This window comes from Quercus robur, chromosome 2 (assembly GCF_932294415.1).
Source record: "Quercus robur chromosome 2, dhQueRobu3.1, whole genome shotgun sequence".
Lineage (NCBI taxonomy): Eukaryota > Viridiplantae > Streptophyta > Magnoliopsida > Fagales > Fagaceae > Quercus > Quercus robur.
The window spans coordinates 10,901,072-10,918,689 of NC_065535.1; the positions used below are offsets into that span (position 1 = coordinate 10,901,072).

At 33.2% G+C, this 17,618-nt stretch overlaps 1 protein-coding gene across 1 annotated transcript; it reads left to right on the forward strand.

Annotated features, from left to right (window-relative positions):
• Positions 1-13,106: 13,106 nt before the first annotated feature.
• On the forward strand, positions 13,107-17,201 carry LOC126712323 (uncharacterized). The gene is made up of 4 exons (XM_050411618.1): positions 13,107-13,701; positions 15,478-15,561; positions 15,648-15,737; positions 16,723-17,201. The coding sequence occupies exons 1-4, from the start codon at positions 13,324-13,326 to the stop codon at positions 16,984-16,986; spliced, it is 816 nt and encodes a 271-aa protein (XP_050267575.1). The 5' UTR covers positions 13,107-13,323; the 3' UTR covers positions 16,987-17,201.
• Positions 17,202-17,618: the final 417 nt, after the last annotated feature.

The window sequence follows — 17,618 nt, forward strand, 5'->3', positions numbered from 1 at the left end:
CAAATAAATTGCCTTAAAAAAAAAGAGTTATACATTCACAACATTTTTACAACAAATCTTAAATGGAAGTTTGTTACAATAATTTAAATATGAATTTACTATTAAAATTACTTTCTTACCCACTAATTATAGCAAACAATCTACCAATTAGAATTATTTGTTGTAGATGTAGTATTTCTTACCCAAAAAAAAAACGCCAATTATTGAGCATTGAAAGTAGGCAAATATTGCTTCTTAGTTTTATGTCTTCCTTATACGAATATAAGGTAAGGAATTCAGCAAAAAAAAGAACAGGTAAGGAATATAATTCAGAAAAAAAAAAGGGGGGGGGGGGGGGCGGGGGACATTAGGTAAGGAATATAATTCAGCAAAAAAAAGAAAAAGAAAAAAATCATATAGCTAGGTTAAGGTTCACTTTCTTTCAAGAATAAAGTTTGAACTGTCAAAACTTTTACGTGCATGAAAGGGAACAAAGAAAATCTTTGTATATCTTTCTTTTATCATTCACTCATCTTGTCTTTCTTTCGAGATAAAAACCCTTCTTTCACAAACCTTTTTCTGTGTCTCACAGAGTGCAAAACGTTAAGCATCATGGCCTACAACACTGTCACTTTATATAGACAAAGGCTTAAGAAACAAACACGACCACACTTATTTGTTAGTATATAAGGGAGAATCAACCTTTTTATAACCTGACATCAATTATTCCACAGATTCGATTCTTCTTTTCTCCAGTTTATGTGCAAGCTAAATGATAAAAATTGTACTATGATATATATATAGCAGAGAGACCTCAGTGGCTTATGAAATCCTATCTCGGCTTTAGAAAAAGAATGGTACATAGTGCATGGAATGTGATAAAAAGATATAACTAGGTTGCTTCTCTTGCTTTTTGCTAAATTTACAGCTCATATCTCCATTGTTATCATCATTATTATTATTGAAATCGTCTGGGTTTTCAACTTTACCATATAATTGCGCAATGCATGCTAGGGCATGAGCATGTTGTGGAAATTATTGGAGATCAAATATCATTCTTTTATAAATAAGAGAAACATACGTGCAAGCAAATAAGTGAAACATCCGTGCAAGAATATAATTGGTTCTCATATATATGATTCTATAGCTTAGGTTAGACCTCGTATCACAAAGATAGTTTTTTCAAAGAATGATGTAAATAAACAAAAGCTAATGTCTGTAATTCTTTAAACACATAGATTTGCTCATTAATTATAGTGTTAAGAAACATAAACAAAGAATCAAAATAAGCCTTCTATTGACATTATTTTATCAACACCAACCACTCCATGCCATCTCAATAACATACTGAGAAAATTTGTGTGTCTCGGTTTTCAAATTTGATATAACCTATTAGATACAGTGGTACAAATCTGACAACTGCACCCAATGTTTGAATCAAATAGATAGATACAAGATATCTATTTCAATATTTGTTGAGATCGATGAGACTAAAGACTTGCCTAACTTAATCCAAACTTCATGTCAGATGTACACATTATATTACCAGTGGGACAACCATATATAGTGGCAGTACGAATTTGTGGGTCATATGCTTTGAAGTTTGATCCACCATGGATGGCTAAGTCATATCTAACAGTGATCCACATAGCTATTTTAAGTAAGATGCAGCTGTAAAAGCAAGGAAAATGAAGAAATTTTGGGAAGAATTTAAGTCGTATACAATACGTTCTTCTGTGTGTTTCCATTGAAATTTGGATTTCCATGTTCATGACAGCTTGTGAGATTGGATTATTGGGATTTGGGAGATTACTTTCTCACTATTTTCTTTTTAGGACAAGCCAACAAGATGGGGTAAAGAAATAATGTCATATGTATGCGATTGGAAAAGAAAAATGACATTGTTCTACTTTTACAATATGAGTGGTGCATGCGCATGAGTGTATGTCAATTATAATTGTCTAGCCAAATTATTACAAAGTTTGACATTAATCAATTTATGTAAACTTGAAGTTTTCCCTAAATGACAAACAAACAAACACAGAGAAACAACCTTCATTGGGCAATAAAGGAAGTTGATGGACAAGATTATTGTCACTATATATGGTCCTTATGCTAAACTCATTATTAGCCTTGGGTTTTAACTTTTAACCTTTTGATAGCTCTGGAAAAAACAACCTGGGCCATTTGTTTTGCAGTGGAAATTTCAAACTATGGGTGGTGGTATACGAATTGTTTATTGTCAACATGTTCCTAACATGGCCATCCAAGCTCGAATTAACTTTAAATAAAATGTTATTGGGCATCTGAGCGTGCTCTATATGTTCATGCAAAATGGTAGGCCAGAGAGAATCTACATCATAGATTCATAATCTTGGTCCATTATTAAGGATATAACAATACGAGACCCATTTTGTCAGTTGCAATATCATGATGGAGGATGATGACGACGGGTCATTAGGTCCCAATGTTAACACATCTTGGATTTTCGTGGTTCACATTATCCCAATGTTGCATCATGTATACACATAATGCAAGTAATTTTACACCCCTCTTGGTTTTTTTAATTTTTATTTTTAATATAAGTAAAAATATTATAAATCAAGGCAAAATTAAGGAAGAGAGACCTAGAATCATCTATAGAGTCCGGCGAAATGACCCAATTAGGAAAAAAAAAAGATATTTATGGGTCCATCCCAATAATCGTGCCATACCTAACACACAATATTATGGGGTAAATAATTATTGTTTTTGTTTACAAAACAAAAATCCCAACAAGATAGGGAAGAGAGAGAAGCTAAAATAGAAGACAAAAAATGGAAAATAAAATATGCATGGAGCATTGACTAAAGGGTGTTGAAAGACTTCAATTACTAAGAGGGAGTCCCATTCAAAGACCACAAAAGAGAGGCGGTGGTGGACAACTACCAAATTATGCTCAATTTGTTGTCAATTCCGATGTTAATGTTAATGACTTGACAATTTGCATAAGCTTACTGAAATGAACGAAGTTCACTTTCGGAGACAACTTCATAGCTATTTACAGCTAAACCAAGTTAAATGTGAAGTCATTAGATTCTTACGGGAAGAAATGGAGTACATTCACATATTACTTTACTTTTCAATATTCACCTTTTTTTTCCCTTTCTTTCTTGATGATTTGTCTAAAATTTAATTGTCTCTTTTTATTGGGTTAATAATGGGGTTAAAATTTTTTTTTAAAAACTCAAACTTATAAAGGTGTTACTGTATTGACTAGAATACGATAACCTTAGTTTATGTCCAAAGAGCACTACGTACTTTGTACATAATACATGAAGAATTTGACCACCTGAGCTTCAACAAACTTCTTTTTGTAAGGGAAGGAAGAAAAATAATCTATTTTGTTTTACATTAACAATAATTTGAAAGACAATTCAGCATATCTCTTTCACGCTGGTCGCATGCTATATTAAAAAAGAGTTGAAATGGAATGCAAGCACTCACTTAATACTGATAGAGCATCTTTATCACAATTATTATCCTTTTTCTTTTGAGTGTGTGTGTGTGTGTGGTGCTAATCAATGATCACAATTATTGAAAATTATATTTGTAGGTGTTTCAAATCTACCATTAGCTAACAAAAATAGTTCTACACATTTATTAAAGGACCTACTAGAAAAATATTCATTGCAGAGCTTTTTTTTTTTTTTTTTTTTTTTTTTGATGGTTAGAAATACTTGGGTACTAAATACCTGTTTCTCAACCAAAAAAATAAATAAATAAATAAATACCTCAATATATTACTCTCGCAGCTCAAACTCACAGTCCCCCCCCAAAAGAAAAAAAGAAAAATAGGAGAGATTTTGGGTGAGAATGGTGTTTTGTTGTGGTGATTTAGGAAGAAATAGAATGGTGGAGTTCAATTATTTTTTTTCCTAAGCCCCCTGAAAAATCTAGCCCCTCAATTCAAGAAGAAAATCGGGGATGAGAGGGACTTTGATGGAAATTACCCATTTTACTCCTTCATTAAACAACCGTTTTAAGTTTTTTTTTTTTTTTTAGGACAAAACTTAGGCATTGTTCTTTAAGTTTCCCTTTTAACATTTAGTCATATGGCTACTTAATTAAAAAAATATACTTCCATCTTATAAGAAAAAATCTACATAACAGAAATTTTGGATTGAAACTTAAAAAACAACACTTAAATATTATACTTGAGTTTTGTCCATCAATTTATTCCAACTATACAATTTTTTCCCCTTTATAAAATGTTTTTAAAGTCATGTAATAGAGTACGCCAGTAAATTTTTACAAATTTTATTTTTAATTAAACTAAATAGTTTTTTATCATTTTATTTTTCTACTCTCAACTAAATACACACATGAGAAAATTAATAAAACTCAGTATATCCTCTCCTCTTCATTTTCTATCCCCAAAACAAATGAAGCCTGGGTCCACTCAGCATCCCCCTATACTGAAACCCCTCCCCGTACTAATGATCGTCCAACAGTCCAATCAATAGGCCTGAAATGAGAGTATTTCGGCTTATGTTTTCCACTAACCCACGTCGAAGAATTAACAAAAAAAAAAATACAAGATCTTCGCCAAAGAGTAGGTGATAACCAGTTTAGCCAGGACATTGCTCAGTTCCTATCTCATATTCCATTTTGTTGGGTTGGGCTTGTGCATTTCTAGTCTGGAAACATATTGTCATTGTTGTATGGGCTTTAGTTTAATTTAGCCCAAGAATTGACTGGATCATACTTGAGAAATTAGACATGCCAGCAGCTTGGGCTAGACTACTAGGCCCATGATAATAAACTGTAAACTTGGGCCTTCGCCTGCCTAGAAGTGGTAGGATAATCAGGATTTCGACAAGCTGGCACCATAAGGTGATTAGGTCCCATGTTAACACATCTTGGATTCGTGGTTCACATTATCCCAAGGTTGCATCCTGTATACACGTAATGCAAGTAATTTTACACCCCTCTAGGATTTTTTATTTTTATTTTTAATATAAGTAAAAATATTATAAATAAAGACAAAATTAAGGGAGAGATAGAACTATCTATAGAGTCAGGTGAAATGACCCAATCAGGGAGAAAATAGATATTTATGGGTCCATCTCAATTATCGTGTCGTGCCTAACACACGATATTATGGGATAAACAATTATTGTTCTGGTTTACAAAACAAAAATCCCAACAAGATAGGAAAGAGAGAGAAGCTAAAATAGATGACAAAAAATGGAAAATAAAATATGCATGGAGCATTGACTAGAGGGTGTTGAAACACTTCAATCAATGAGAGGGAGTCCCATTCAACGACTACAAAAGAGAGGCGGTGGTGGACAACCACAACTACCAAATTATGCTCAAATTATTGTCAATTCCGATGTTAATGACTTGACAATTTACATAAGCTTATTGAAATGAATGAAGTTCACTTTCTAAGGCAACTTCATAGTTATTTAATATTTATAGCTAACAAAGTCAAAAGTAAAGTCATCAGATTCTTACGGAAAAAAATGCAACGCATTCATTGGATAACAATTTTTGTTAAACATAATTTAACAATCTTTGTCAATCATAATATAACTTTTGTTAAATTTTCACATATTACTATACTTTTCAGTATTCACCTATTTTTTTCCCCATTTCTTTCTGGATGATTTGTTTACAATTTAATTGTTGCTTTTTATTGGGTTAAAAATGGGGTAAAAAAAAAATTAAATCAAATTTATAAAGGTATTACATTGCTTGGTTATTAAATAGAGTAGGATAAACTTTTTTTTAGAGAGATAATTACAACATACTGCTAATCTCACAGTTCGAAACCTTTCCCCCTATGCCTTCAAGTACTTTGTATATGAAGAGTTGTCAATTCAACTACAAGACCCTTGACAGAGTAGGATAACCTTATAGCTTGTTTGAATGAAAGGAGAGTAAAAGAGAGTAGAGTAGAGAAAGGAAGAGTAAGTTAAATTACCTTATTTGGATGTTTTTTAAGGGAAGAAAGGGAAGGATTTGGAGGGGTTTGAAAGGATTCTAACTACTTCTAACCTCGCATTATTAGTTCCCCAAAATTGGAGAGATTTGGAGAGAGAGTAGAGTATAGAAATGCTTGACCAAATGAATTATCAAATTTACCCTTACTATATTAACAAAATTACAAACTATAAAAAAGCTAATTATTTCCACATTTACTTAATTTTAAAAACATCCAAACAATGTGGAGGATAATCATTCTCCTCTACTCTCCTCTCCACTACTCTCTTCCCCTCTACTTTCCTCTCCATCCAAATTTCCAAACATAGCATTAGTTTATTATGTCCAAAGAGTTCTATGTTCCTTTTACATAACAGTAATAAATGAAGAATTTGACCACCTGAGCTTCAACAAACTGTTTTTTTGTAATAAGGGAAGGAAAAGGAATCTATTTTGTTTTTTACATGACAATAATTTGAATGAAAAACAATTCAGCATATCTCTTTCACGTTGGTTGCATGTTATTTAAAAAGAAAAAGAAAAAGAAGAAGAGTTTATATGGAATGCAAGCACTCACTTGGATACTGATAGAGCATCTTTATCAAAATTATTCTCCTTTTTGTGTGTGGTGCACTGGTGCTAATCAATGATCTCAATTATTCGATTTTTTTTTTTTGAGAAACAAATTATATTTGTTGGTATTTCAATAAAAGCCATTTTATCTCTGTTCTTTCATTCATGATAATTAAGCTTCCATCGGCTAACAAAAATAGTTCTACACGTTTATTCAAGGACCGACTAAAAAATATTCATTGCAGAGCTTAAAAAAAAAAAAAAAAAAAAAAAAAAAAAAAAAAAAAAAAAAAAAAAAAAAAAAAACTAATGGTTAAAAATTATATACTAAATAAGTAAATATATTGCCCTTGCAGCTCAAACCACACCCTGCCCCACTTCCCCCAAGCACTTAGTGCCCAGAGAGGTACTGATTTGCCCAAATGGTATGGTGGTATATTAATTGTAGAACCTGTTAACATAAAATGGGAGAAATGATTTTTTTTTAGGGTAGTGGGAGATCGAGTCTTGAAATGAACTTATTTTTTTAAATCAAATTAAAATAATTTAATACACTCAGTATGAGACAAACAAATCTCATCCCTACTATGTTCCCTTTTTGAGGCGATGAAATCCCATGTAGGGTAGAACGGGATAAGGTGAGTTGAGTGGGATGACAATCACATCTAAGAGTAGGATTTAGTTAAGGATTACAAGTGTGAATCAAGAACGACTTCACAATTTTAAGTTTTTTTTTTGGGTGGGGAGGGAGGTGGAAGGGGGTGGGGAGATTTTGGATGACAAAAGTATTTGGTTCTTTCCTCCTTCATTACACCAATGCTTGGGTTTTTTTTTTTTTTTTTTTCAACAATACTTTTCCCCTGTTCTAAAATGTTTAAAAAAAAAAAAAATTATGTAATAAAGGCATGAGAGTAAAACTCTATCTTTCTATTCTCTCATTATTTTCTCTACCAAATAAAAGAGTTTTCTATTCCTCTAATTTTTTACCCCTAACCAAACGCACACGAGAAAACTAAAAATCACTTCTATCATTCCACTTTATCATCCCTTCCCCATTTTCTATCTTCCAACGAAACGAAGCCTAAGGATCCATTTGGTTGGGTGAATTTTAGGGAGGATGAAAAACAGATGAGAGAAAATGGGAGAGAAATAAATTTTGTGGGTGTTTGTTGGAATGAAGAGAGAGTGGAAAATTGGAGGGCCCAAATGTTTTTTCTCCAAGCCCATCAAAATAGGAAGAAAACTAGAGCGAAAAACCAAGAGAAAGAAACTTACCAAAAAACTCATGTGCACATGGCTTTGTTAGACTTTCTTTTAAGGCCTCTCTCTCTCCTTTTGATTTTTGCCTTTTTCTTATACCATCTGTTTCATTGTTTTATTTTATTTTTTTAGTTTTCTTCTTTAGTTTTATTTTTTTTTTTCATTTTTTTTTCATCTATTTTGGTCCATTTGGATCCTTTGGCTTGTGCTCTTTAAAAACGTTTGAAGTGTCCATACATAATTTTTTTAATTAAAAAAAAATTTTCACTTTTTTTTTTTTTAACAGACATAACTATAAATGTATACTAACTTTATTTTTCATCATCTCATTTTTCTTCTTAACCAAACAAATAAGTTTTCCATCTCTTCACTTTTCCATCCTTCCAACCAAATATGTGTGAGAGAAAATTAAAATTTTTCTATCATTTTTTTTCTCATTTTCAATCCTTCCACTTTTCTAACTCTCCAACCAACCAAACCCTAATAACACTCATCATATCCCCAGCAGTGAAACCCTTCATCATACTAATGTTTGTCGTAGTAGTCCAATCAACAGGCCTTAAACGAGAGTTGGTCGGTGATAATTAACCAACCAACCCTTCATCGTACTTGAGAAAATTAGAACTGCTATCAGTTTGGGCTAGACTAGGTCCATGATAATGAACTGGTCCGCTCAGTGATGTCATTTTAAACTTGGGCCTTAGTCTGCCTATCAGTGGTGACGGGACAATCAGGAAAATGATTATGTTAAGCTGTTAACAACTTCAACCCAATGGGTTTCTAATTTGCAAAACAAAGACTTGAGCTTGCCCGTTTACTTCTAATGGGTTTTGGTTGCCAACTAGGCCTAATTGGCCCAATCTAAACTAAATTCTTTACCCATTTTTTACCTCCATTTGTTCAGACCCACACATACACACAACAACAACAACAACAACAACAACAACAACAAAAAAAAAAAAACCTTCCTTTCGAGGTAGACATCAAATATCTAATGGAATCAACTAAAAAATTTATTTAATAGAAAATGCTAATGTTATTACAAATTTTACTATAAAAATAAACAAAAAAATTATGCAATTAACCCTAAATAGTATTGATAAAAACTTATTTCTTTGTTAGGATATTTATAATTTCTTTTGAGGATATTATAATTTAAACCTATAGCTTAGGGAAATAACAAATTAAACCTTTTTTTTTTTTGGTAAACAAAAAATTAAACCTTTTAGTTTAAAAAATAACTAATGAAATCCCGAGGTTTCAAAAACAACAAATTAAACGCTGTAATTTCAAAGAAAACAAAATAATTCATAATAGTGTATGTTAAAGAATTACTGAATTTAATTATATATATATATATATATATATTGTGGGGTCCAATAATTTATGGGTCCGGCCCACGCGCTTATGGGAAGCCCACCGGTCTTAAACTGAAGAAGGTCGGGGCCCAAGCTCGAAACTAGGAAACATAAAAATAGCCCGAAGACATAGCCGAGGACGGTTTCGTCCTCGGCAGGCCCAAAACCTCAGGGATAGGAATGGAACATGAGTAAGCTAGAAAGATCAGAAAATATCCTGGGGAAGTTGTCTTTAATACCCTTCCCTGACATGACATTGCCCATAACAGAGCCGGGGTCTTAGGCTTTATGGATCATCTACAGTAATTTTGGGATTAGACTGATGGGACAGACATCTACCCTGGAAAGATCGACCCTACACGTGGGCGGAGGACAACGAACGTAGGCTAGTATAAAAGAGAATGTTATGTGACTAAAAAAGGGGGCTCCTACCTAGCTTCTAAAAAAAGACTGGATGAAAGAGAATGCCTGGAGAACGTACACTGGACACCACCTAAAAACCCGCCGACGGGTAACCGGGGACAGCACCACCGCTCCTCGGACATGATCCGAGGAGCCAAATCCTCCTAGATACAAGATTGAAGGGCCTGAATATCCAGCCCAAAGCTTTATCTCATGTTGGTTCACCTAGAGTCCGGCCCGAAATGTCCCCCTGCGATCCAGCGCTGGCCTTTTAGTCCCACTCTCTACAAATATTATTGTGAGGGACTTTCCGCGTGCGCGCCCAACATCGTTGTTGGGCCGTTAAAGATTTTGTGTCCCTACATATATATATATATATATATATAATCTACCAATTTAAGGTTGAAAAATACAATTTATCCTTTTAAAAAAAAAAAAAAAATGAGAGTAAATAAAGGCAGTATATTTGAGAAGAAATACACAATTATATTTATATTATAAAATTGGTAAATTGCAAATTACACCCCTAAAGTTTGGAGGTAATTGGATTTTACACCTTAAAGTTTTAGAATTTGGATTTTACCCCCTGAAGTTTGGGGTGTTTAGATTTTACACTATGATGTTTCAGAACTTGAATTTTACCCCTTAAAGTTTAGGGTTGTTTGGATTTTACACCCTCTAATTCTGAGAATTAGGGGGGTGTAAAATCCAAACACCGCAAAATTTTAGGGAGTAAAATCCAAACACTTCTAAAATATAGGAGGTAAAATCTAAATTCTGAAACGTCAGGATGTAAAATCCAAACATCACCAAACTTTAGAGGCTAAAATCCAAATTCTGAAACTTTAGAGTGTAAAATCCAATCACCCCAAACTTTAGGGGTGTGATTTGCAATTTACCCTTATATATATATATATATATATAATAAATTAAAATAAAATAAAATAAAACTTAAAAGAAAGAAAAATATATTTATATAAAAATTAAGAGAGACACAAAGTAATAGTATTAATGACGCGCTTATAAAAAAAATACATCAATGATCTGAATGAATTTAAGTGATATAAAAAATTTCACTAACATTAATGACATGCTTATCAAAAGATACATCAATGATGTGAATGAATTTAAGTGATATAAATTTTTTTACTAACATCTTTCATAATCATTTAGGTAACATGATGTAATTGATGCACAAATGAAAATCATATGTTATAATAAGATCATGATAAGGTGATGTTCCATCAGTTATAACTTGAAATCTATAAACTGTAAAGAGATTGTTCTTTTAACTAATTATCTTTTGCAAATATACCTAAATATACCTTGCAAGTTCCAACAACTTCTCTTATCTATTTTAATATATGTAAATATTAAGATTTCATTCTTTTTTTTCTCATCTTCTCCACCCAAACCCAAACCCAAGAGAGGGAGAGATAGCAATCAAAATTCAAGAATAGCATACACGGGTTACATTAGTCTTCACTAAGGCCATTCTATCAACATCCTCTCATAGCATTAGCCATACATCACCTTCATCCTTGTCTCTTCCTCCACCAATGTTCATGATTATGACCAACTCACCAAGGTCGTGAATTCCAATATCAAACATGTTGGAAAATAAGGGTAAATAAACAAGTTTTGATTCAACAATACAAACCCTAAAAAAATTAACAATGCTAAAAAGTAAATAGATAAAGTTAGAAAGATCTCACAAACTATAGAATCACGCAAAATGTGTTGTTCTTAAAGGTTGATTTGTGCCACCCGGAGTAGAACTCGGTGTGAATGGCTCTCTTGGTCGAACAACCCCCCAAGATTAGAATATAGTGATTTCTTAAAGTTGATCACATATTCAAGTAAAAAGAACTAGGAACGACCTTACTTGCCTTTCCTTTCCTTACAAAAAAAAAAAAAAAAATCGAAGCTAAAATTTTTGTGCAACAAACCAGAGCAAATAGAGAGAAGATACGGTTGGAGAAGATGAAAAAATATGACTATTGAATAGTGTGAGTTGTAGGGTTTTATAAGCTAACTAAGCAAAGGACATGGGCTGCTCCAACGGTTACTATGCATGCCCAATGAGTAGCATTTAATGAGGCTTAATAGAGATAGAGACAAGCCTAAATCCGACCAAAGCTCAACTTTAACCCTTAGCCCATTATCTTTCAAGCTATCACTTAAGATGTTCTATGGTTTATAAACATAAATGAAAACTCATTTCTAATCAATGTGGGACACAACCACAGTTTAAGTGTTTGAAACACACATACTCCAACAAAACATAACCCAACAATCTCTAAATATGTGATTCCTCAAGTACAAGTTGTCCTACCTTATCTTTTGGCTTTTCAGCAATACAAAAGATGATATTCGCAATCATGGTTGATATGCCACTTACAAAGAGCATGGCAAGGAATCTAAGTATTTGTTTGGCTCTAAACAAAGAAGATATAGTCTAGTTTGGAATGGGCGGTTTTGGGAAAATATAGGTAAGTAATAACTTCCATGTATATGACCCTACTTGCTTGAAGGTTGTCACATTTGGAAACGATGGACAACTATCTAGAGGAATAAAGGCGGAATCGGACCGGACGATACCAAAGAAGAGATAGATCTCGACTAGCCTAATAAGGAAGAGGATAAAGTGATTGAGAAAGGAGATTTTTGGCAATGAGAACTATTGAAAATTGTTGAGGTTAACATGAAATTAAAATCGGCATCTCTAGTGATTGGAGGTTATAGGTTATTGGTTGATCTGTGGAATGGAGGTTATAGATTATTGGTTGATTCGTGCAGTTGGAAAATTTTATTTCTTGAATTTAAACAAGTGATTGTGTGTAGCATATCTATTCTTTGTTTAGTAAAATGGTGATGTAGCATATTACTATTGTTTGATGTTGTAAAATGAATTTGCTACTTATTAAATCTATCATTTTTTATCTATTGAGAAAAATAAAAACAAAATGTTTTCGAGAAAGTTTAAAAAAAAGGGACAAAATTAAAAAAAAAAATACTTCAGTTAAATTTACAAAACCTAGAGAAAATAAAAGACAACTAAAAGAGCATTAGTATTGGGGAGGCAAATAGGTAAAATGTTAAATTTAGCAATTAAATATAACAAAAGTGTGCTACATTAGTGGAGCAAAAGCCATATTTTTTGGTTATTGAGCTACAGTGTCCAAAAATGGTTATGCACGGTAGCTAAAATGGTAAAAATAAAACAATATTTTACTAAAAAATATATTATATTATTTTATTGTATTGGTGGTGGTGGTTGTTGTTTATTGTAATAAATAATAAATATATATTATTTTATTGTGTTGTTTATATTATTTTATTGTATTGAATGTTATAATAAAACTACATGTTGGGTGTTTTGTAAAGTGAAGTGTTAAAATAGATAAAATAATTTTTTTATGGTGTCAAATTGCTAAATTTTTGATAAATTTTTGGCACCACTAATATTGATTCTTTAATAGAAATAAACTAATAAAAGTAATTGACAAAAACAAAGTGATTGATTTTCTAGCCGTCCGATATAGATCAACCACAGACACTACAACCCAAGAGCAAAAAGCAGTAGCGTATTGGATCCCAATTCCCAACCCATCTCCAAACTCGTAATTCCTTAAACCTCAGTGAGCTCATTTGGCCATGGCAGCAAAGCAATCAACTCCCCAAGACCAAAACCAAGTAGACCCATCTCCCAAAATGAGCAGCACAATCCAAAACCCCTGAAACCCACATCCACTTCTTCTTCAATCTTCAGAAAAAAGAAATGCTGAGAAGAAGACTTTGTTCCCTCCTCTCCAGCTCAATCCTGATCCCATCGTTCAAACCCAACCCCACACTCCAACCTCTACGCTTTATACAATGCCAATGCCCCATATTGACACCAAAAGTTCCTGTGGCTTTTGAAGGCATTCGAGCGTACAGCCTTTTGAGTCTGAACGATTTGAGGGACAAAGTGCCGAGGAAGCAGAAGACGAGGAAGGGAAGAGGGATTGGGTCAGGGAAAGGCAAGACCGCTGGGAGGGGTCACAAGGGTCAGAGAGCCAGAGGCTCGGGAAAGCTCGGCTTCGAAGGTGGTCAGACCCCACTTCGTCGTCGCTTGCCCAAGCGTGGTTTCAAAAACCCTTTTAGTCTCACTTTCCAGGTACCCTTTTCTTTTCTCTTTCTGTTTTGTGGTACTGTTTGTTTGGTTGGTTACCGAGAAAGTGAAGGAAGGTGAAAGAAAATTGGAGGTTTTTTTTTAAGGACATGAATGGTGGGGTTTTGGTAAATGATAGTTAGATTGGTATCTAGTTGATATATAATTTTTTTTATTCTTCTTAATTTTTAAGATTTCAATAGCTTTATACATACTTCATTAGTTCTCTTTATGAGTGGTGTTTTGTATCGGGTATTGCAGATAGTAACTATGTTCATTCCTTCATAGAGTTGATCCATATGTATATATTTTTTTCCAATTGTAATTCTTTAGACTAATTCGTGTTTAATTTTTCAAGGTAGTCTCATATCAATAGAATTCTTTTTTAACCTATAAAAAAATAAAAAAAAAGCTTTGTTTTTGGATTTAATTTCCTGCTAATTACCATTATAGAAATTATTGAGGATACACGTCAAAATAACATCATTTTGCTCTAGGTTGGTATGTTATTAGGGGTCCAGGCCCCCAGGGTTAGCTCTGTTGGCTTCAAGTTATCATTCATATTCTAAGAAACCGTGGGGGTGAGAGATGCATGACTTGTTCATCATCAAATAGTGTGGTAAAAAGTTTTGAAATTAGGGGATATTCTTATATTGTTTGATCAATGCTTGTGCCTTTAAACCACCAACTAAAAAACTGCTTATGCCCTTAAATTACAAGCTTAGATTGTAGACCATGTTCTATAACAATTTTGGATAAAATTTGAAAGTTGTTGAAGTAATGTTCTTGCTAAAAAGTGGACATAATCTTTTTATGTGCAGTGGGGAGTGCCAATTGATAATTATTTTACCCTTTCTCTCTTAATAATATTTTCTCTCATTCTCAGGAAAAAAAGTGATCAGGTCAAAATGCTTTGAATTAGTGGACAAATGGGGTGGGATTTTGGAGTTTCATTTGTAAATGTTTCTGCTAAGTGATAATGGAGATCACAAGTTAAAAGGTCCTACCTGGTGGATGGATAAAAAAATTATGTGAATAATTTTGGGAAATGACCCAGCCAAAGTGTGGTTGATCAAATTTTTTTTGTGGATGGTCATTTTAGGACTTGAACCAGTGAAACTGGGGCGGTTAGTGAGATGATGAAGTTAGAATATGGGGCCTGGAATATAACTAAAATTTTGGATTTTCCTCCAATATTTCTGCCAGATATTGGGCCGTGGAATAAGTTTTATAAGTCACCTGGCTAGTATTTAAATTATCCTTAGAACTTATGCTGTATGTTCATCTCTATGCTTAAGAAATCTGACATCTGTGGAGCCTAAGAATCAGGAATGGTAATTACCGGGAGTCTGGGAGGAAAATACAGCAATATTGCCAACTTTGCAAGCTTGTTGCATGCTAAAATTTCAATAATTTGGTGGTGTTGGGCCTTTTCTCCTCTTAACATTATTATGTTTATTTAATTTGTTTATCACTAATTTGCATCCAAATAAAAAAGTTTGCTTATCTTCTTGGTTTGGATATCAATATTTTGGTGCAGAAGTATTGGCTATGGCAGGAGCTCTTATTATCAAACTTTATTCTCTATCTCTCTCACTCTCTCTCAATATTTAGGATAGATTGATCTATTTTGACATTTTTTGTTAACATAGTGTTCTGTGGTTCAAACCTTACCTCCCTCCTCCCCCACTATGTACCTATCAAAAAAAAGTTTTAAATTAATTCCTAATAACTACTTGAGTATAAATGCCAAGCTTATAAATCTTTATCTTTTTCTGGCAGCCAGTAGGCTTGGGAAAAATTGCCAAACTTATAAATGCTGGGAAGATTGATTCTTCTGAATTGATTACAATGAAAACACTAAAGGTATGGTGACTTTCTTCTCTAGTTATCAAATTTGAACCATTTGATTGATTCACTTTGTCTCATTCTGGCTATAACTATTGCAATAGGATACAGGGGCAATAGGGAAGCAGATAAAAGATGGAGTAAGATTGATGGGACGTGGTGCTGAACAAATAAAGTGGCCAATTCATCTGGAGGTAAATCTTTATCCTAGGGCTTTTTGCTTGTGTTTTCTGTTGTTTGGCCATGGCAACATTCTTGCTTTGCTCTTCACATTGAATTTTTCACTTTTCTGTCTTAAACTGTGGCAACTTTTGTTGGCTGGATGATGCACATATCTACCTGGTGGGTTGAGAGTGCCGCACCACTTTTACCAGATGTTGAATTTAGAGACAAAAAAGGAAAAAAGAAAACAGAAAAAAGATGTCATCTATATATATTCCTCGACTTATATTTTGGTGTCATATTATTTTAATCCCAGAGTTTGTGTTCAGGTGGTTTCATTATATTTTCAGTGGGTTGTAAAAGTTATCATTTTCTAACATCTTATGTCTGATGTATATGGATGAGAAGAATATGCATAGGACAAAGTTTAGTTACAAACTTGGTTGTAGCCTAAAGCTACAAACTTGGTTATAGCCAAAGGCTATAACCTTACTCAATAAAATTATTACTACATATTTTGAAAATCTAACCGTTGAATTGCATGTTCTTTACGCTCTTAATACACATGTCAAATTCTATGTCAATCGAATATTATTTACTATATGATCTATAAGCTAATATTTTATGTATAATTTTAAACTACAAAAAATTGTAATTTAAACAATTTATTGATGACATAGCTATTGATCTTTAATTTTCTAGAAATTTTTACAAGCATGGAGGATATAAGAAAAAGATATAATCCAATGGTGATTTGTCAAAATTCACCTCTAATAAAAAGATATTAAGTATAGTTGTAGTCTTATGATACAATCAATTTTGTAGCTAAACTTTGTCCATATATATATATATATATATATATATATATATATACACGTTTGCAAAAGTTCACAGCTAGTAGTTAGTTTGGTGACTCTTGGTGTGTACCATAATTTCATTTATGTGCTGCATTTTCAATGAGGCATCAGATGCTCTTAAATTGAGAATCTTACTTGTACCTATATATGACATTGACAGATTTCAAGGGTCACAGTTAGGGCAAAGGAAGCAGTTGAAGCTGCTGGTGGGTCTGTCAGAAGAGTGTATTACAACAAATTGGGCTTCCGAGCACTGCTCAAGCCTGAGTGGTTTGAAAAGAAAGGCAGGTTGTTGCCAAAAGCAGCTAGGCCTCCCCCAAAACAAAGGGATAAAGTTGATAGCATTGGCCGATTGCCAGCCCCAACCAAACCTATACCATTTTCAGTTGAAGAAAAGGAGGAAGCCTCCAGTTCATCTGCTTAATAAACCAACCACTTGGTTTGTTGCCTCATTTCAGAATTGGAACTTTGATGATGAGTAATTATGTTAGCAGATTTTGTTTCCTGTAAGATTCTAGATGCAGTCAATTTCAACATGCTTTGCATAAGCTAATTGCTGTGCTTCAAAACAAAATTTGGATCCACAATGAGTCAAATGCTTTCGAGTGACCTCAACAGAGTGAGGAAAGCTTTACGCTTTGTTGTTGTCTACCTTATTGCAAGTGTCTTTAAATTTTTAGTTGAGCATTGCTTGATGGGTTCTAGAACTTCCTGTCTTCAGTGCAAGGACCTCACTGATTTAGTATACAGACTATCCAGTCGCGTGACTGGAATGACCATCATTCTGCCCAAAGCCTCAAACTTGAAGTTGATAAGCAATGCTTGTAATGTTTTTTGATTTTTCTTCCCTTTAAACTAATCAAATGGCTGCTTATCCCAAAAAATAAAAAATCAAATGGCTATGCAATAGCCTTAACCTTTTTAGGACATCATTTTTATGTTCAACTGATTGGAGCTATTTTAGAATTTTTATATTGAGTCGATCAGACACACTGAAAATTGCAGCATTACCCAACGAATATCACCAAGTATTTGCTCTATTCCATTGACAATAAC

What these genes read in the sequence shown, in the direction of transcription:
- LOC126712323 (XM_050411618.1), top strand. Translation starts at nt 13,324, where the DNA reads ATGCTGAGAAGAAGACTTTGTTCCCTCCTCTCCAGCTCAATCCTGATC. An exon ending in TTACAATGAAAACACTAAAG is followed by an intron (nt 15,562 to 15,647) that starts GTATGGTGACTT and finishes CTATTGCAATAG; the next exon opens with GATACAGGGGCAATAGGGAA. An exon ending in AGTGGCCAATTCATCTGGAG is followed by an intron (nt 15,738 to 16,722) that starts GTAAATCTTTAT and finishes TGACATTGACAG; the next exon opens with ATTTCAAGGGTCACAGTTAG.